Genomic DNA, 21,065 nt, shown 5'->3' on the forward strand with positions numbered 1-21,065 from the left:
AATACCTTCTTGTGTCTTGCTCACAACACTCCTGTTAATGCAGCCCAGAATCATGTTTGCTTTTTTTGCAACAGCGTCACACTGTTGACTCATACTTAGCTTGTGGTCTACTATGACCCCTAGATCCCTTTCTGCAGTATTCCATCCTAGACAGTCGCTTCCCATTCTGTATGCGTTAAACTGATTGCTCCTTCCTAAGTGGAGCACTTTGCATTTGTCCCTATTAAATTTCATCCTATTTACTTCAGACCATTTGTCCAGTTTGTCCAGATCATTTTGAATTTTGACCCTGTCCTCCAAAGCACTTGCAACCCCTCCCAGCTTGGTATCATTTGCAAACTTAATAAGCGTCCTCTCTATGGCTTAGAGTCTATGCCATCATCTAAATCATTGATGAAGATATTGAACAGAATCTGTCCCAAAACAAACCCCTATGGAACCCCACGTTATGCCTTTCCAGCAGGATTGTGAACTGTTAATAACTACTCTCTGAGAATGGTTATCCAGACAGTTATGCACCCACCTTATAGTAGCCTCATCTAAGTTGTATTTGACTAGTTTATTGATAAGAAGACCGAGACCATATCAAATGCCTTACTAAAGTCTAGGGATACCACATTCGCTGCTTCTCCCTTATCCAAAAGTTTTGTTATCCTGTCAAAGAAAGCTATCAGATTGGTTTGACATGATTTGTTCTTTACAAATCCATGCTGGCTGTTACCTGTCACCTTCATTTCTGTCTATAAATATTGGACAGTATATTGGCCTAGCGGGTGATTGTGAAATCCATACTATTGCTGTCATTAAGTCTATTATGCTAGCTACTTGCACAGAGCTGGCATGATATATTGAGGTGTAGCCTTGTAATTTCGTAGGTAATAAGTTAGTTAGTTATAATGAATGTATGTTATAGATTAAGGTTTTGATTAACCTTAAACACAGGTAGGTCTCAGATAGGCCAGGCATCTTTGTTAACTTAGCTCCAGCTCTGTTTGATGTTAGCATGTTCTGATGTTAAAGTGAAGGGATGGAATGTTATAATACATAGTGATGTTAATATTAAGTAATAGATAGAAAGAAGTTTAATGTTGAAAGACTCAGTAACTTTGTTAAAGTGACTAGAAGTACCCTTTGTTCCGTGCTGCAATTGTGTAAATGTATTGCATGTATGAAAGAGAGCCAATGTTTTAGGAGAGATAAGTGTGAAGGCTACTGCATGCCCAAATGGTCAGAGGAGAGGCTGGAGACTCAAAAGCACCAAATAATTATCAACTAAGCGAAAGCACACTGAAGACGCAAACTGGACCGAGGCAGATTGACGAGCCCTGAAGTTAGTGGCAAACACCCCTTGATAGGGAACCGATAACAAGTTTTGCCAGAAGACAACACCCAGGAGGGGTCGTTAGCACACTGATATCAGATGACTGCGAGAACAACCTCCAGATAAATATGTCACAGAAAAACTGATTGTGATGCTGAATGACTGATTAAGGCCTGACAAGGCAAGGTACATAGGGTATATATATACTACCCCCCTAGTTCGAACTAGGGGGGGTAATGTAGTCATACGGAGTTGTAAATGAAGCCTGGGATTTGAATTTCCCGGGCTTCATTTGCATAAAGCCGTCCGGCGCCATTTTTAAATGCTGGCTAGTTTGGACCCCGTGCCGCGCGGCTACACGCGGCACGGACTAGCTAGTTCGGATTAGGCTCGTATGGAAAAGGGATGCAGTCTAGACACAGCCAGTGGGGTGAGGGGGGGAGGGAAGTTTCTGCACGGTAGTGACAGGGGTGATAATAGGGGAAGTTTCTGTGAGGTAATGACATTAGGGGGTGATAATTGGGGAAGCTATCGTTGTAAAAATTATCTCACCCATTACAAAGATAGCATCCCCAATTATCACTTAAAAAAAGGGATTTTTATTACAAAAAAAAATTATACTTGATAAAGCACACTGGATTGCTAGATGTTACAGAAGCAACTAAGGAAAACAAATTAAAATACAGGCAGTCCCTGGGTTATGTACAAGATAGGGACCGTAGGTTTGTTCTTAAGTTGAATCTGTATGTAAGTCGGAACTGGCGTCCAGATTCAACAGGCTGAATCTGGACGCCAGTTCCGACTTACATACAGATTCAGCTTAAGAACCCCAGGCGTCCCCAAGTCAGCTGCTGCTGAAACTGATCAGCGGCTGATTCCAGGAAGCCCAGGGCAGAGCAACTCTGCCTCGGGCTTCCTGTAGTCAGCGCTGGTCAGTTTCAGCAGCGGCTGACTTGGGGACGCCTGGGGCAGAGCAGCTGGGGTGCTGCCGTGTTGGTCCAGTAGCACCCAGAGCGGCGCTGCAGGACCAACCGGCAGCGCCCCAGCTGCTCTACCACAGGCGTCCGGAGAAAAGCCCGGTCTGCTGGGGGGGGCGGGGTGTACTAGCTACGCCCCCCTCCCCCCCCAGCAGACCAGGGAGACACGGGCGGCGGACCGAGACGCACCGCGGTCCCGCCGCCCGGGTCCTCCGCGGCTTTGCTCCAACATAAGTCGGATCTGCGTAACTCGGGGACTGCCTGTACACAGAAAATCTCTGGGAACAATGCTGATGTGGTAAATGGGGAGGGGAGGCATAGATTCACACAGAGCAGTTCAAACCACACCACAAAAATAAAGAAAACTACCCTGATCGTGACTAGATACACTTTTTCCCTTTATTTACTCATAATCCCTTCTAGGTTCAGTCCACTTCCATCCCCCAAATTCTTGGAGGCATGGTAATCCTGCCTGGGTTTAAATAATTCAGTGTCTCTCAACTCCTGGTTTAACTCTCCCACACAAAGAAAACAGGCAAGGTATCTTATACAATCCAAATTCCAGCACTCTATCCCCATTAGTAGTTCTGACTCCCTACCTACACCTTGCTAGCTACCTATAACCCTTTAATCACTGGGTGCTAGCCAGCACCCCTCCTATCCATAACCAATACTCTGAGGCTTTGTCTACTGTGAGTTTTTGTAGCAGAAAATATGCTAATGAGGGACTCATTAGCATAAGTCATGATATCATTAGCATATTTTCTGCTGCTTCTTTTTCGCAAACGGAGTTTTTGTGGAAAACGGAAGTGGCTACATTGCTTCTTTTTGCGCAAAAACCCCTTGCACAAAAAGAAATGGCAGAAAATATGCTAATGATATTGTGAATTCTGCCACAAAAACTTGCAGTGTAGATAAAGCTTCAAAGTATTTGCATCAACCTGCATTTAAAGTTCATGCTGGGTTTTAGTGCCTCTATTTAAAATTCATTCTGGTTTATTTTTTATTCTCTTTTAAGTTCTGTTAAAGAGAAATTTTGTTTGCTAATATTTGTGCTTCTAAACAGTTAACAAAAGCGAAATAGATATTTCCCAAGAAAATTAACTCTAAAAAGCTTGGTAAAAATATGTTACTAGCTCTCTTTCTAAAACAGAGTGCTCAGAATGGGAAAGAAATACACCTTCTCACAGAAGACTGTAAGCATCTATTTTAACAGTTAAATATTATATTTAGAATAAAATATTAGTAATGTATCAAGTGAAAATGAATGGCTTTTCAACACTACAAAAGTTATAGTTTGTGTTGTAAAAGGTTTGGTCCTATCACATTGTAACCAAACTAAATTAATCTGTATATTGCATTTTGGGTTTCTAAAAACAAGAGAAATGTAAAACAAGCAAAGAAACAAAAATGTTTATTTTGTTAATTAATTTAAACCATTTAAGGTTGCATCCTATAGACCAAAGATACTGAAGATATCTCACCACAAAGACACCAGTATATAGTGAAGAAATGCCCAAGTATCAAGAAAAGAAAAATGAAAAGTTTTATAAATAAGAGACTGGTGAAATGCACCTAAATCTAGAAATCAGCTAGAAATCACTAATTAACTTATAGTTGACTATTGTGTAAAGTGAACAGTGGTACTGATGTATCACTGTTAGTGCTGTATTCTTGCTGTACATAATTCACAATGTGCATAACATTGCTAAACTGTTAAGCCATCACAAAGGTAAAAAACAAACAGCCAACAACAATAAAAAAAAGTAGTAAACAAAAAGTTGCATGGTAACTATACATTGGATAAACAAATTCACTCTTGCCATGATTTACAGTTTGAGGTCAGTGACACTGTATCCCAACTGAGGCACGTGTTATTCAAAACAATCTTGGTCCGTGTCTGGGCACCAATACTAAATCTTGACATAACATTTGATCAATTGAACCTGTCCATTCCATAGGTTACCTGGAACAGTGGTTCCCAACTACCGGTCTACAAACCAGTAGCAGGCCGCAACCCCCTGCCTGCCAGACTGCGGCACACTGCCCGGCCATCCCCCAGCTACTAATGAGCCCACCTGCTGGGGCCCTCCATTCCCTGTAAGTGATGCATCTGCGTGGGCACTACAAATTCTTCTTCCACGGTGTGTGGCACTGTGGGCTGCCCCAGTGTAGCCCCATCAGGGCCTGGTTCCAGATCCTGCGGCAGCCAGCCGGCAGGGCTACATGGTGGGTAGCTGCCATGTCCTTTCTATTACAGGCGGCATATTCAGGACTATTGCAGGTGCCCTGGCCTCTCTTGATATCACTGAGTAGAATCAGGTTAGAGGCCCCAAGAAGCCACACTGGTGTCCTCAATTTCTGCCTCTCCTCTGGCAGGGCCCAGCTTTCCCTGTGGGGTCTCCCTGCTGACTGCGGTGTGCAGCCACTTCCCAACATCCTGGGGCACCAGAGCTGGCAGCACCTGTCAGAGTTGGGGGAGGGGGACCAGGGTCCCTGGCTCAAACCAGCAGGTGTCAGAGGGGTTAGTACTGCCTGGCTGTTGGGTGGGTGCCATGAGCCCTAGACATGCATGGGCTGAGTGACCCTGTGCCTCTAGGCCCTGACTGTTAATGGCTTGGAGGAAGACCTCGGTCCACCAGAAATGTGCACCCACCCGTTGGTTGTGCTGCAGACACCGCTGATCCCGGGCATGTGTCAGGGGCCAGGCTATCAACAGGCCTGGCAGGGCAGGGGCAAGGTCTCCTCCCAGACAGGAGGGCTGCATGGAGCCCAGCATGGCAGCCACAGAGCAGCCAAGACCTAGGCAGCAGCACTCAGTGTAGAGCTAGGTGTGTGGGGGGAGACAAGGCAGGGGTAGGGCTAGTGCTGGGGGGCTGTCACTAGGGACTTCTGGGGGTGGGGCTAGTAGTGCGGGGCAATGAGGACAGGGCCGGCACTGGGTGGCTCTGGCAATGGGGCTAATATTGGCAGCTGGCACTGGGGGGATACTGGGGAGTTGATTGCAGTGGGGCTCTGGAAACAGTAGGCTGGCACTGGGGAGTCTGCTGGGGGGTTCTAAAGGACAGGGGGCTGCAACTGAGTGGAGGGGGCATCTGAGACAAGACTAGCACTGGCACCAATCGGGTGCAGGGGAATCTGGGGACAGTGGCTGTCACTGGGGAATAGTGGAGGGATGGGGGCTCTAGGAGATAGGGCTGGCTCTGGAGGACTTTAGAGGCTGGGGCTTTTGGTGCACCAGTCACATTTTAGTTCCATATTTGCATGTACAGGTGGTGGCTGGTACCGACAGAGTACGAGGCTCTGGGTGAGAGGAGCTAAGAGGTGCTGTTCTGACAGGACAAGAGGCATTGGGTGTGAGGAGCCAGGAGGTGGCTGGCACTGACAGGGACGTGTCAGTCCCCGCAATACACGAAGTTCGAAAGGGATGCCGGAAAGAGTGAGGCCACGACTCGGGGTTGTAAAAAGAAAAACTGATTTTATTTTAATGATGACTCTGACACCTAATGACTGAGAACTCAGTCACATACGCGGGCGCCAGACAATCAGAATAAAAAATAAGCAAATTACCAGACAATATAAAACAATTCCCTGAGGCTTTTCTAAATCACAATCATTCTCAATAACTGCCCAGGGGTTAGGAACAGTTGAATTAACACTGATATTGTTCATGAAGTTAACTAGCTACACTATTTTATACAAGGGAACAGTTAAAAACTTTAACAACAACTATTTGTAAACTAACACAATGACTCTTTAACCACTGTCACTTGACAGGCAATAAGGGCAACTGAAAAATCAATCAGGATAGGGATAATGGCGGGGGAGGGGTATTATACCAGTTCTGGAGACAGCAGGAACACGAGTACCAGCCACATGCTCATAAACTGTCTCCACTCGGGTCGACCAACTCGGAGTACGCTCAGTAAGACTCGAGAGCGGGGGGCACAAGGCGTCTGGGTGATCAGGCCAGGCGTTCACACGATGCGATTCCCCACTCGGGGGGTTCGGCTGCCTGTTTTATTGCCCGGTCACTTGTCACCTCATTGGCTGATCTTTGCCGCAGTGGGTGGAGCGAGCAGGGGAAAATAATTATTCTGCATGCCCTTATATGGAAAGCGCTCCGCCTCACAGACAGAGCCCCTATACCAGCCCTTGAGGTGTAACAGGCTATGGCTCACCTGCGACAGGCAGCCATTTTTGTTGTTCTGTCTCAGACAGGAAGAAGGTGCTGGGTGACAGGACCTCAGAGGTGCTGGCCTGACAGGGCAGGAAGCACTGGGTGTGAGGAGCCAGATGGAGGCTGGCACTGATAGTGGCAGGAAGCTCTGGGTGAGGGGAGCTCGGAGGCGCCTGGGTTGACAAGGCAGTCAGTGGAGAGTGAGAGAAGCCAGGAGGTGGCTGGGCTGTCAGAGCAGGAGGCACAGGGTGTGTGGGGTGAGGAGGCTGCAGACACTGACGGGCAGAAATGGCTGGGTGTGAAGAACCAGCAGATGTTGAGCTGAGAGCACAATAGGCTCTGAGGCTACATTTACACTGGCAGCTTCTTACGCAAGAACAGCCATTCTTGTGCAAAAACTTGCTGGCTGTCTACACTGCACACGTGTTCTTGCACAAGTAAATTTACAGTATAGTGTTGTAAAACAGGGCTTTTTCCTGAAGAGTTATTCCTCTCCCCACAAGGAATAAGCCCTCTTGCGCAAAAGCATTTCCACAAGAGGGCAGTGTAGACAGGCAACATGAATTTCCTGCGCAAGAAGTCTCTATGGTTAAAATGGCCATCAGAGCTTTCTTCCGCAAGAGAACATCTACACTGCCACGGATGCTCTTGCACAAAAGCATATGACAGTGTAGATGTGCTCTTGTGGAAAACTTTGTGCGCAAGAACTCTTCCGCAAAACAGTTCTTACACAAGAAGCTGCCAGTGTAGACATAACCTCATGAGAGTAAGGAGCCAGGAGGCAGCTGGTTTGACAATATAGAGGGACTGAGTGTGAGGAACCAGCAGCTAGCTGGCACTAACAGGGCAGGAGGGGCTGGGTGTGAGGAGCCTGGATGTGCTAGCCTGAAAGGGAAAGTAGGAAGTTGCTGTGAGGCGCCAGGAGGCGGCTGGCACAGAAAGGAATAGGAAACACTGGGCTATGTCTAGACTGGCATGATTTTCCGCAAATGCTTTTAACGGAAAAGTTTTTCGTTAAAAGCATTTGCAGAAAAGAGCATCTAGATTGGCACGGACGCTTTTCCACAAAAGCACTTTTTGCGGAAAAGCATCCGTGCCAATCTAGATGCACTTTTGCGCAAAAATGCCCCGATGGCCATTTTCGCGATCTGGGCGTTTTTGCGCAAAACAAATCTGAGCTGTCTACACTGGCCCTTTTGCGCAAAAGGACTTTTGCCCGAATGGGAGCAGCATAGTATTTCCGCAAGAAGCACTGATTTCAGACAATAGGAAGTCAGTGTTCTTGCGGAAATTCAAGCGGCCAGTGTAGACAGCTGGCAAGTTTTCTTGCCAGTCTAGACACAGCCTGGGTGTAAGGAGACAGGAGGTGGCTGGCACAAAAAGGAATAGGAAACACTGGGGCTGTGTCTACACTGGCCGCTTGAATTTGCGCAAGAACACTGACAATCTCATGTAAGATTGTCAGTGTTCTTCCGCAAATATAATGCTGCTCCCGCTCGGGAAAAAGCCCTCTTGCGCAAATGCTTTTGCACAAGAGGGCCAGTGTAGGCAGATAAAAACTATTTTGCGCAAAAAAGCCCCGTTGGCGAAAATAGCGAAAAGTGCTGTGATGACAGAGTTAAGTGCTGGGTGTGATGAGCAAGCAGGATGCTGACACTGACAGGGTAAGAGTGGCCGCGTGAGAGGAGCCACGAGGCTTCTAGCACTCACTGGGTGGAGTTTCTGGATGAGAGGAGCCAGGAAATGCTGGCTTGACAGGGTTTCAGGCAGTGGGTGTGAGGAGCCAGGAGGTGAATGGGCTGACTGGGTGTGTGGAACCAGGAGGTGGCTGAAACTGACAGGGCAGGAGGCTCTGTGTGAGAGGAGTCAGGGAGTGACTGGGCTGACAGGGTGGAAGGTGTCGTGTGTAAAGACCCAGGAGGTGGATGGGCTGACAGGGGAGGAGGGGCTGGGTGTGAGAAGCTAGGAGGTGGCTTGCACTGACAGGGTAGGGACACTGGGGCTGGGTCTAGACTGCATCCCTTTTCTGTAAAAGGGATGCAAATTAGACATATCGCGATTGCAAATGAAGTGGGGATTTAAATCCCTCTCGCTTCATTAGCATAAAAATGGCTGCCGCTTTTTTCCGGTTCGGAGCTTTGCCGGAAAAAAGTGCCAGTCTAGACGCGGATCTTTCGGAAAATAAAGCCTTTTCCGAAAGATCCCTTATCCCTCGTTTTAATGGATTCAAAATAGCGGAGCGCTTAATTCAAATTTGGTAAACCTCATTCTACGAGGAGTAACGCCAAATTCGAAATAGCTATTTCAAATGAAGTGCTGTGTAGACACTTAATTCAAAATAGGGGGCCTCCAGCCCTTCCCAGGGAGCAACGGTGGCCACTCTGGGCACAACCAGGAAAACTTATTCTCCTCTCCCCCAACTCTGGAGCCATTAAAGGGGTAGACCCTGGCCACAGTGCCTGTGCCAGCTCCAAGCCTGCCAGCCCAGAGCCAGCAGTGGCCACCGTAGCCCCTGACCCAGTGGCCCCAAAACATGAGCCAACAAGCCACTGGCAGCCAGCCCTCCACCACTCCCCAGGAGCCTGACAGGGGCTGGAGAAGGTTGTGGCCTTCCTGGTCCAGGGTGGAGATCATGGACCTTATTCAGGTTTGGGGGGGATACACTGGGCTTGATGGAAAATAAAATGATTTTATGAAGTACAAGCAGTATGATTTAAGTGGTAACAAGTGAGAACTGGCAGAGCAAAGTAACAAACTCTAAATAACAGAAAACACTTAACTAATTCTACACTAAAACCTCAGTACATGAACTCCTTACAAACTCACCCTAAGCTGTCTCTTTTCCAGCAAAGCCTTCCAAACCAGGGCTTTTCCTCAACCTGGGATCTTTGGTTCCTTCCCTCAGGTATGCCTGCCAAAGACAAAGACCTGCTAAACTTCCCATAGTTTTAAGATTCCATTTTTGCATAGGAAGTTACCTGGCCAATTCCTACCAGTTAGGGAGGTCATGTGATTTCCTAAGACCAACCACTGATAAGATCTGCTTAAAGCTCATTCTGTTGCAATTAAGAACTGCCTCTGGAATCAGGACATGTCCTGATTCCAGAGGCAGTTCTTAATTGCAACAGAATTTGAGCTGCTTGCAGCTTTGCCACTGGGGTAGGGAGTTTGTTATAAAAAGAGGGAGGCAGGGTGACTAAGAATAACAGAAGGATCGTTAGATCATCATGACAGCTAGTTAGTTTAATTTCTGCACCTGGAAAGAAAATGAAGCAAGTAATTAAAGAATTCATCTGCAAACATCTGGAAGATAATAAGGCAGTGTTATTAAACTCCGGTTTCATTTTCTCTGTCTCTCCTGTTCACGCTTGGAGAGCGTGTAAAAAAAAAAAAGTTTTTCGATCAGCCTCTCACAGAGTCCTGCCCACAGGTGGCCGCTAACCTGGCTGCTCCCTTCCTTCAGCCGCTCCCTCCGTTAAAAAAAAAAGGGAAAAGTAAAGAGGGAAAGGGAGAAAACCGAAGAAACAACTCAGACGTTAACTGCAGTAACGGCCACGGGGGCAACCCTTAATAGAATGCTCACTGCGATCCTGACAGATGGCGTAATACCGGGCTCTTCTGGCTTTAAGAAATACCATTCACGCCAGGTCTCAGATAAACATGGAGACTGAATCTGCTGTCTCAGCGAAGCGCAGGTATCCCAGAAATGCAAGCTCTGCCATTCCTTCACAGTGAGAGCAAGAAAAGACAGGGCATTTCGCTTCCAAATGATCTTACTGGACAAGGCGCTGTAGCCTGAATGCTCCCAAGCCTCTTCACCAGCAGCACAGTCTGACAGAAAGACGGCCGCCTCGCCAGCACCACTCAGACAGGCAAAAAGAGGACTATCTCCAGCTAAGCCCCGGCCCCCAACTCCATCTACCCAAGTGTTTGGAGGAGACATCATTAGCTACCCCCGCACTGGGGAATCAAGTATTAGGAATGGCACCGTGACCTCCAAGTCACACTTAGCCTCAGTGCCAAAAAGATCAGCCTCTGCACCGAAGAGTGCCGACGAAATCTGGCAAACCCCTGCCTCGATTCAGCCAACGTGTAAAAAATCTGACAAAGTACTTTGTGCCTCCAAAAGACCTAGACTTCCTTTTCTTGCATCCACAGCCGAACTCTCTGGTTGTCAATGCAGCCAACCAATGTGCAAAAGTCCCCCATAGCAAACCAGCATCCAATGATAAAGAACACAAAAAGCCAGACTTATTTGGGAAGAAGGTCTATTCATTGGCCACCCTTCAATTAAGAATAGCCAACTACACAGCCTTACTAGCAAATCACGACTTGGACAACTATTCCAAACTGGCCAGATGGATGGAACACCTCCCTGAATCCAAAAAGTCCATTTTTAGGGGAATTATACATGAGGGTCATGCGATTGCTCGTACAGCACTCCTTTCCTCAATAGATGTAGTTGACGCAGCAGCCAGAGCAACTGCCACAGCTGTGGTGATGAGAAGAGCTTCTTGGCTTCTAGCGGCTGGGATGCCAAAAGAGCTCCAGTCCAGAGTAGACCTCCCCTTTGATAAGCTCAAGCTTTTTGCGGCAACCACGGATGAAGTCCTACACAGTAGCAAGGAGTCCCGCACGATTCTCCGTACGCTTGGAACGTACACCCTGCCATATCGTCGAAGGCGTTATTCTCCATACAACAAAAGCAGGGATAGCTACTACAACTCTGCCCAGCAAAGACAGTACAATTACAATCACCCTAGATAACGCCCTCAGAAGAGACGCCCACCTCCTTAGAGTTTGGTAGGGGGCCTGCCTGACCTCCCACTTCAACCTCTGCTAACGAGCCAGTACCATCTGTCACCAATGTCGTAACATCAGATCAATGGGTCTTGGAGTGAGGAGGCGTCGCTGAAGGAACCCTGGGAAAAACAGTGAAATGCTGAGATCTTCACTTGCATGGCCATGTCCCTGACAGAGAGAGGTCAACCTGCCGGACCATGGAATAGGTCTGAGCCAAGGTGAAGGAGATCCATCAGGGATGTGTCAGGGCAACAGAGCGGAGGGGGCGCTCAGGGGCAGGACTGCACACCTGCCCCTACTACAAAGAGCTCCACCACATCCTGAGGGGGAGGGGAAGAGGAACCCTTTTCCCCCTCCATCGTGGTAGACTCCAGGCTGGAGCAGCCCATCCTCCAGCATCCAGAGCTTGTCCCCGAGCTGGAGAAGACGGAGAGCCAGGGCCAGCTGCCAATGGAGCAGGAGGAGGAAGATGATGACCAGGACAGCAGGACCATCACCCTGTCCCTGGAGCCAGTCCCTGCCAGCCTGGACGTCTCCCAGGCCTCCAAAGAGGCTTAGGAAGGATCCTCAGGTACATTGGCACACACACAAACACACACAGGGTGGGAGAGGTGGCCGCTCTTGGGGCACAGTGTCACATGGGCTGCTAGGCCAGCACATGCTGCTGCACACTGCACATGTGCACCCACGTGCAGCGGGAGGGTGTGGCACGCGGCCACAGCAGCCAGCCCTTCAACATGACCAGGAGCCTGCTGCAGGCCTCATGCCTGGCCACACGAATCCTGCTCCCAGAGGTAGGGGGAGCGCAGCCAGTGAAGGCAGGCTAGCTACAAGGGTGCGGGCAGAGTGCAGCACACAGCACATGGGCATGCCTGGAGGTGCGAGGCAGCAGCTGCTCCCACTTGATAACCCAGCGAGCTGCAGGTGTGTGTGCAGACCCCAGGGAGGGGCAGGCCACCCATCCACTGTGGCCGTATACTTCCCTTGCCTGCCTGGCTGTGGTGTGTGTGCGGGGGGAGGGCAGCATGGTCCTCTGGCCACCTCGGGGCCCGTGACACAGGGCATGTTATGTAGGCCACACCCGGGACATCCCCCTCCTGTGGGCCGCGGACTGGTGCTGTCGCCGCTCACACAGGAGGTGAGAGGGGGAAGGGAGAGAGAAGGAAGCGTGGAGGCCCTGGGGAGATTTACAGTGGTTCCTGGGAGAACCTCTCCCTCAGGACCTCCTGGATGCGCACCCTAGCCTGATGGGCCTGGCAGGTCACAGCTGTCCAGGGCTGCTCAAAGCCCCGGCCCTCGCGAGTGGCCTCTGCCTCCTACCCCGGGAAGGCCTCCCCCCTTGCACTCCACCAAGTTGTGGAGCACACAGCAGGCCGCCACCACCTTGGGGCTAGTCTGCTCCCCAATGTCCAGGTGGGTGAGGAGTCAGTGGAACCATCCTTTTAGATGCTGAAAGGCGCATCCACCTGCAGGCAGGCTCTGTTCAGGCAGGCATTGACCATGTCTTTGGTCCAATATAGCTAGCCAGTGTAGGGGCGCATTAGCCAGGGCATTAGTGTGTATGTCGTGTCCCCCACTATGCACACTGGTATAATCTCATCGCCCACTAGAAAATCCCGTCAGGGGGAAAAGGTGCCCGCCTCCAGCTGGGGGCACAGGCTGGAGCTGCAAAAAACGTGGGTGTCGTGAACCCTGCCCGACCCCCCTACATAAATGTTCATGAAGTGGCCCCGGTTGTCCACCAGGGCCTGCAGGACTACTGAGCAGTAGACCTTGCGGTTCACAAAGCGGGCTGCTCGATGGTCTGGGGCCCGGATGGGGATGTGCGTGCCGACACGACACTTGCTCCCGCGCAGTTGGGGAACTCAAGGACAGCAAAGCCTCCCATGGTGGCATCCAGGTCCTGGAGCCAGATGACTCTGCACAGCAGCAGGGAGTTGATAGCTTGGACTACCTGCAGGAGAGACAGGAACACACAAAACAGATTGAGAGAGGGTCTGTGTGCTCCCAGTGGGACCTGCCCGGCCCCCCTCCCATGAGCCCATCCCCGCCCAACCAGCATGAGGGGGAGAAGGCACCAGCCCCCAGGGCAAGAGTTTTCCCCCCCACCTGCAGTCCACCATGTAAGTGCCCAGGCCCCCATCCTGAGGGTCCCCCTTATGCAACACCCCTCTCCCCCTGTGCAAGGGCTGCATCCTATGATCTTCTTACCTGCATGAGGACTCCCCAATGGTGGATCTTCCCACCCCAAACTCGTGTGCCACCGAGCAGTAGCTGTCTGGGGTGGCCAGCTTCCAGAAGGCGATGGCGACCCACTTTTGGAGTGGGATAACAGGCTGCAGGTGAGTGTCATGTCATTGGAGGGTGGGTGCGAGCCAGGCAGAGCTCCTGGAAGGTGGCCTTCCACATGTGGAAATTCTGCACCCATTGCCGGCTGTCCCACCACTCCACGACCAGTCGGTCCCACCTCTCAGAGCTGCTCTCCAGCCTCCAGAATCTACTGGGTATGGGGGGCTGGGACAGCCAGAGTGGAGCACCCGCAGCCACGCACAGATTAAGATCTCAGGGTCCACCTCCAGCTGGAAGAGGACCGCTGCTTGAAGCAGGCGCTGCAGGGACTGCAGCATGGCCCTGGGGGGCCATTGCATGCCCTGGGGCAGCTCCGGCTCCATAGCACAGGGCAGAGTAGGCAAAAGCTGTGTTGTCCCCAAAAAATCAAAGGGCTGACACAGCAGGTACTGCTGAAGCTTTGCTTGGCCAAAGAGGCAAGCAAGCAGGCAGCAGACAGAGAAGCGGCTGTCCAGGGGGGTCCCTTTAAGTGCGCATCTCTGGAGGGTTCCGGCAACAGCACTCAAGAGTGACTGGTGACCTCTAGCCCGGCTAGAACTGGTTCTGGGTGGCTTTTATATGTGGGAGAGCATCCAATAATGTGGACTCTCTCTTGTGCAAAAGCACATTGCAAAAGTGATGCGCTTTGAGGTGTAGATGCATTTTTGCAGAAGAAGTTTTTGCACAAAAGGCTTCTTCCGCAAAAACTCTGCAGTGTAGACGAAACCTTGGATATCTTGTGTCTGTGGGTATGGATGTCGCACTTTGCATGGTTGGCTAATACAGGTGATTCCTTACTTGTTAGAACAGCTGAACCATCCTCTTTTGAACTTTCATTGCATTGTGCATCAGGATGTACTTTATACGCAATCTTGTTGAACCAACCTCGGAAATGTAATGGGACTGGTCATTTGCATTGTCAACTGGATTCTTGCCTAAGCTTTTAATCACCATGGCTGTGTCTATGTTGGCACCCCTTTCCGGAAAAGGGATGCTAATGAGACGAGTCGGAATTGCAAATGCCGCGGGGGATTTAAATATCCCCCGTGGCATTTGCATGAATATGGCTGCCGCTTTTTTCCGGCTCGGGGTTTTGCTGGAGAAAAGCGCCAGTCTAGATGGGATCTTGCGGAAAATAAGCCCTTTCAAGTAGGAATAAGGGATCTTCCAGAAAAGGGCTTATTTTCCGAAAGATCCCGTCTAGACTGGCGCTTTTCTCCAGCAAAGCCCCGAGCCGGAAAAAAGCGGCAGCCATGTTCATGCAAATGCCACGGGGGATATTTAAATCCCCCGCGGCATTTGCAATTCCGACTCGTCTCATTAGCATCCCTTTTCCGGAAAGGGGTGCCAATGCAGACACAGCCCATTAGTTTCAGTTACTGCTTGAGGAAGTAGATTCTGAATACCCTGATCTACTAATGTACAATTTTCACTCGTTATCTCATGCAAAGTTTTGTCTCGTTTTGCCTTTATGAGATTAAGTCATTTTTGGCTCTAAAGAGTGTCCAACACCCCGAGCTTTTGGACTGTGATTGGTTGCTCAAGTTTTACTATCTTGTCAACATTACCAATCATTTGAATGAGTTGAACCCTAAGCTATAAGAACAAGCTATTAGATACAGTCTAATTCTGCAGCAGTTGTGTTTGGATTTGAGTCAAAATTGATTATCTTCATCAAAGATATTGAGATGGGCAGACTGGCACATTTTGAAAGCTTACAAATGTTTCATGATTCATATCAGAGAGAGAATCCAAACAACAGCCTTGATTTGCAGCAGCTTGCCAGGTTTGTTTCTCAACTCCTGATGGTATTCAAGTCTCCTTTTGCTGACTTTTACAAACACAGTGTTCTGTTTGAGCTTATGATTTAACCATATAAAGCGTCAGTTGAAGAACTGGATTTCACATTCATTCCAGGCATCTTAATCAACAACTTGGAAATAGCAGATTTCAAGGAGTTGGATATCTACGTGGAAAAATTCGTCTAGCTGAATTCTGATTTAAAATGCCTTGCTTGACAACATGCAGAATTGGCAAAACTGCACAAATGGGCTGACATGAAGAAATTGGAGAACATAAATACGTAAGTACGGCCACACTGGGTCAGACCGAAGGTCCATCTAGCCCCGTATCTTGTCTGCTAACCGTGGCCAATACCACGATCCTTCTCCTTTCACCCATTTCCAGAGCACAATGATAATCTAATTCTGCAAACTCGAAAGAACTTCATGTTACATACACCACCATACAGAATGTCAACGTGGCCTTACTTTCAGGCTACGTCTGCACTGGCAGCTTCTTGCGCAAGAACAGCCATTCTTGCGCAAAAACTTGCCTGCTGTCTACACTGCATGAGCTTTCTTGCACAAGTAAATTTACAGTATAGCGTCAAAAAAACAGGGCTTCTTCTGGAAGAGTTATTCCTCTCCCCACCTGGAATAAGCCCTTATGCAAGAGCTCTTCCACAAGAGGGCAGTGTAGACAGGCAACATTAATTTCTTGTGCAAGATGCCCCTATGGTTAAAATGGCCATCAGAGCTTTCTTGTGCAAGAGAGCGTCTACACTGGCATGGATGCTCTTGTGCAAAAGCACATCTCTTGCAGAAAAGCACATGCCAGTGTAGACATAGCCTCAATGTTTGGCTCCACCTACATGAATTCAAAAGAGTTCTTGCGCAAGAAGCCACCAGTGTAGATGTAGCCTCAATGTTTGGCTCCACCAACATGTGTGAGCAGGCCTTCTCTCATTTGAATCACATCAAAGGCAATTTGCACTCAAGATTGACAGACGACAGCCTGAGTGTGTGCATGAAGCTAAATTTGACCCGTTATGATATAAACTTCAAAGAAATGTGCAAAAAGATGCAACAGCTGAAGTACCATTAAATAAAGTCCTTGAGTACAATGTTTCATTTATGCTATAATGTATGCTATAATTAATCGTGTCAATTATTAGTAAAATTAAGTTGTATACTTTCAGTTAGCCATGCCCCTGACCCCATTAGCCACATCCCCTGCCACAAAAAGTCCCACCCCTGAAGGTAGCATTCCTGGGGTCAAGATGGACACATGACCAGAAGTAAAGGGTGTCGTGTGGGTCACTAAGAACTCCTCCCACCATCCTCCTATCAATAGGGATGAGTTAGGACCCCCCCTTCTCCCATGCAACTATCCGGCAATTGCATTAACCCAATTTGCATGGCAGTAACTCAGGGGGAGAGGCTGGGGGAAGTGTTTCCTCCCCTGAGCAGAGTGAGTTGTGTCCTGTGCACCAGTACTGAGTTCATGTGGCTTGTTCGGATGTGCCACTGTGGCACCCAAGTTATTAATAAATGTCTTATAAACCTCGACCTTTCCCCTCTGCTGCCATGTCTCCCAACCTCCCCCATCTGCTCCCCTGGTGCCTGCTGCCCCTCACCCCCCTCTGCTGTTCTGGCTCCTGCCCTTCTCACTCCTCTCAATTCTCCTGGGACCTGCCCCCTCCCCTGCACCAGCCCTTCTCTCCCCCCGTGCCCACTCCTCCTCTAGCCCCACTCTGATCACCAGTAGCTACCCCTCCCCATCCCCTCTCCTGACACCTCCCTCTACCCACCTGCCCTGCCTCTCCCCTCCCCTCCCTGTCTGCCCTTCTGCTTCACCCCCACAATCCCCTGGAACCTGCACCTTCCTGGTGCCTCCCACTACCTGCCCTCCTTGCCCTCTTTCTCCCTGGTGCCCACTCCTTCTGCCCCAGTTCTCCTCACACCCCTCTGATCCCTCACACATGACTTGCTCCATCCCTTGCCTTCCTCATGTGCACCCCTCCTTTCAACCCCTCATCTCCCAGCACCCACTCCTCCCCTTTCCTCTTCCTCCTCTTGCCCCTCCCCTCTCCTCGCCCAGCATAACCTTGTCTCCTCCCCTCTTCCACCCTCACTGACACCTTCCACCCCCTCCTCCTTCTGCCCTTTTCCTCATTGTCTCCTCTTGGCCCTCTGGAATTTGTGTCTCCTCCATCCTGCCCCTTGATGCCTGCCCCTTTCTTTTCCTCCCCTTCCCCTCTGCTGCAGAAGCCCCTGCAGCCCCGGTCCGAGCTGCTCCAGGGGCAGGACTGCTTGCTGGGACTGGAGCTGGGGCCACCTATGGTGCTATTTTTAGTGCTGCAGTCCAGTCCCTGCAGGCTGCCTGGCTCCAGCTGGAATCAAGCGGCCACCACACGAGGCACATTCCTCACCGCAACCCTGCCTTTGTCCCTCCCTGCAGGGGCAAAACCCCTGCACAGGGGCTGGCTGCATCTCCCCCAGCTCCAGTCACCCCCTTGCCTGATTTTCCCTTCCAACCCCCATTCTGCGGCACCATAAATGTAATTGACCCCCAGGCCGGTTAATTTCTGCTCCTTGCTCACACCCTGCCCATCCCCTGAGCCCCTTTTTAATGAATGTAAAGAGCTGGGAGCAGCATTTGAATCCACCTAAGTGCAGCAGCTACAGTAGCTCTTATTGAGCATGCTCATTTCCAGTATACCCTAAGTTGGAATTCTGAGGGGCAGCTGCACTGCTTCCAGTCCTGGCCCATGGGGCAGCACACTCCGTGTGCCGGGACTTGAGCCGCTGCACTATTTTTACTACTGTGATCTTGGCCCCAGCTGCTCCCAGGTGCTGGACCACACTGTGGGCAGCTGCCTAGTGAGCTGGAACTGGAGCCCGGCCATGGTGCTATTTTTAGTACCATGGCCCAGGCTCTGGCTCCGACAGCTGCCATGCAGGCTGCGTGGTGACTACCCAGCTGCTACTGAGGTATACAGTCACCCGCCACATGGCCCTGCCCCAGGAGCAGCTGGGGCCGTAGCTGTGTGGATCTGCTGAAGGGGTTGGCAGAGGTGCGCACCTTACAAGGAATCCTGGTCTGTGGTGAGAGAATTTTCTTTGAGTCACATTTGTCTTCACTGGCCTCTATAGAAGACATTGGGCAGATGAAAATGCAAATTAATCTTTCAGACTGTCTTTTAAAAGAGAAATCTGAAATGAGTACCTTAAGTACACATGGTTTTATCTATTGTCTATATTTTAAAAATATACTCGAGAACCTAAACACAATGGATCAGTGTTATGACAAGAGATGGGGATTACTGCACAGAGTTTTTCGGGGGGGGGGGAGAGGGGGGTTAATTAATAAATCTCTCTCTATAAAAAAAAATTCCTGTGGGATGACAGTGACATCATCCCATCACTTTGTGTCCACAGGAGCCAAACCTCACCCACTCCCAACCTGGCCCTCCCCAAGGCCCACATGGAGAGCTGGAGCTGCCTGCGGCCTTCCCTTCCCTTCCCCAGCAGCCATAGGGAGAGCCACCCAGCCCTGCTTGGCAGTGGAGTCGGGGGAGAAGAGAGCTGGTGCTCCAGTCCCGTGGAGCATGGGGAAGGGGCAGGGAGGACTGAGGTTCAGGTCTTCCCATAGGCCAGATTTACTCTTCTGGGGTTCTGGAGTTAGTGAATTTTATGGATCCCCTTAGGCTGTGGGTTGGGGACAAAAATGGGGGGTTCAATGTGCAGGACAGGGCTGCTAGTGAGTGGGACAGGGATGAGGAGCACAATGTGGGAGGTGGGGTGCAGGAGGAGATGAGGGTGGGAGGTAGGGTGCAGAAGCAGGCTTCGTAGTAGAGTGTCTGGCTGGGGGGGCGGGGGAGGAGGGACCAAGAGCAACAGTGGATGCAAGAGCAGGATGGGGGTAGGTGTCTGGCCAGGGGAGAGGTGCAGGAACAAGGGAGGACACAGTCTGGCCAGGAGGGAAGAAGCAGGAGCAAGGGAGGGTGCCTTGCCTGGAGGGACAGTATAGGACCAAGCTGGGGGCACAGGGTCTTGGTGGGGGAAGGGGGCAGGGAGGAGAATGGGGATGTGGGGGTCAGGGGAGCTCAGCTCCCCTCTTTCCCCAGACAGCAAGGAGCCCATGCTGACTGGAGCACCAGCTCTGGCTTCCCACTCGGTAGGTCCAAGGGGGAGTGGGCTGGGAGATGAAGAAAGGCCCAGCCTTCCCAGCCAGACCCGGCTTGCGGAGAGCAGCAGAACAAACGACTCCATGCTCTCACCAGTAAGAAACCACCCCAGGTCTCTCAGTGATCCTGCCACATCCCCCACCCTACAATAAGGCTGCGGGAGCAGGTAAACTGCTGCATGGCCCATGTTAGTGTCACCAGTAATTTGCAATCTCAGCTGCTATGCTCTGAGTCAGCGGGTCCCAGTGAAGGGGGGAGGGGCAGGTGGCTGGTCCAGGGGGCAATTGCAAGATGCTAGAAGTCAGACCAGGCTCCCACACATGCCTATGCAGAGCCCATCCACATGCCAGGTTCTCCTCCCATGGCAAGTCTGCAGTAGCCTGGCCACAGGTGGCTCCACATCTCAGCCACTGCAGCCTGTGCCAGGCTAAAACTTTACTTGCCCGCTTCCGGGACAAGAGTCTCTGGAGAAGGTACAGTGGGAGCCCCCTGGGAGCCAACTCTAGGTTCAGCTTTTAATCACTGGATTTATACCTCTCTCTACTTAACTGAAGAGCTCATTTTTAAATGTAGATACTTTTAAACTATAATCAAGTAATCTTTTAACTTTCTCTTATCCTAAAAAGAAAGAGTTCAGTTACTATTAGGGATGTGAATTGGTAACTGGTTAATTGGTAAGCATCACCCTTGCTCATTTCACGAGGAGTAACGGTAGTTTGGACTAGGAGGCCTAGTCCGAACTACCTGGTCCGTGCCGCGTGTAGCCGCGCGACACGGAGTCCGCACTAGCGGACATTTAAAAATGGCGGCGCCCGGCTTTATGCAAATGAAGCCCGGGAAATTCAAGTCCCGGGCTTCATTTGCAACTCCGGTTGCCTACATTACCACCCTAGTTCGAACTAGGATGGTAGTGTAGACATACCCCTATATAGGAAACCAAAGGAAGGACTGCAGCTGCTTATATGGGTAAGAGAGGTTTCATAGATTTGATCTGAAATTCTAAATGGACAAAGATTCCTGCTTTACAGACTACTCAGAATTGATAAACAGGAAAGGCAGGAGACATACAGTCATCTGGATTACTACATCTGGTATTATCACTCGAAGGGAAAACAGAAATGCACACTTTTTTCATTCCCATTTAATCAACCCATCGTAAAGCCATTATTTCTGATTTGATAACCGGTTCCGATTTGTAAAAATCATTCCATCAAAGACAGACTGAATACATGAGGATGGGCCTTCACAGGCAGTTAAATCCAACTCCTTTCTGCACTTACAAATTATATAAAAAAAAATCTGCTTCACAGGCAAGGGTTCAGTCAGTGCAGTTTGCATTAAAGCTGAAGGCAAATCTATGTTCTTGATAATCCACGGTTATCCAAGTCCTTTACCTGTAAAACAGAAATCATTCTTGCAGTGCACTGGGATCATCATAAATTAGTATTAATTTATACACTTTGTATTGACTCAGACTCATAGACT

General features: G+C 49.9%; 1 protein-coding gene across 3 annotated transcripts in view; it reads right to left on the reverse strand.

Moving 5' to 3' along the window:
• Positions 1–20,682: 20,682 nt before the first annotated feature.
• The window catches only part of LOC142824429 (dolichyl-diphosphooligosaccharide--protein glycosyltransferase subunit STT3A), a 46,440-nt gene continuing 46,057 nt past the window's right edge, over positions 20,683–21,065 (reverse strand). For all 3 annotated transcript variants that reach the window (XM_075916373.1, XM_075916372.1, XM_075916374.1), the window contains one exon: positions 20,683–20,974. In XM_075916373.1, coding sequence (XP_075772488.1) covers positions 20,936–20,974 — 39 coding nt within the window. In that variant the 3' untranslated portion in view covers positions 20,683–20,935. The remainder of the gene's footprint in view (positions 20,975–21,065) is intronic.

The sequence above is a fragment of the Pelodiscus sinensis genome, unplaced genomic scaffold (assembly GCF_049634645.1).
Source record: "Pelodiscus sinensis isolate JC-2024 unplaced genomic scaffold, ASM4963464v1 ctg35, whole genome shotgun sequence".
Taxonomy (NCBI): Eukaryota; Metazoa; Chordata; order Testudines; family Trionychidae; genus Pelodiscus; species Pelodiscus sinensis.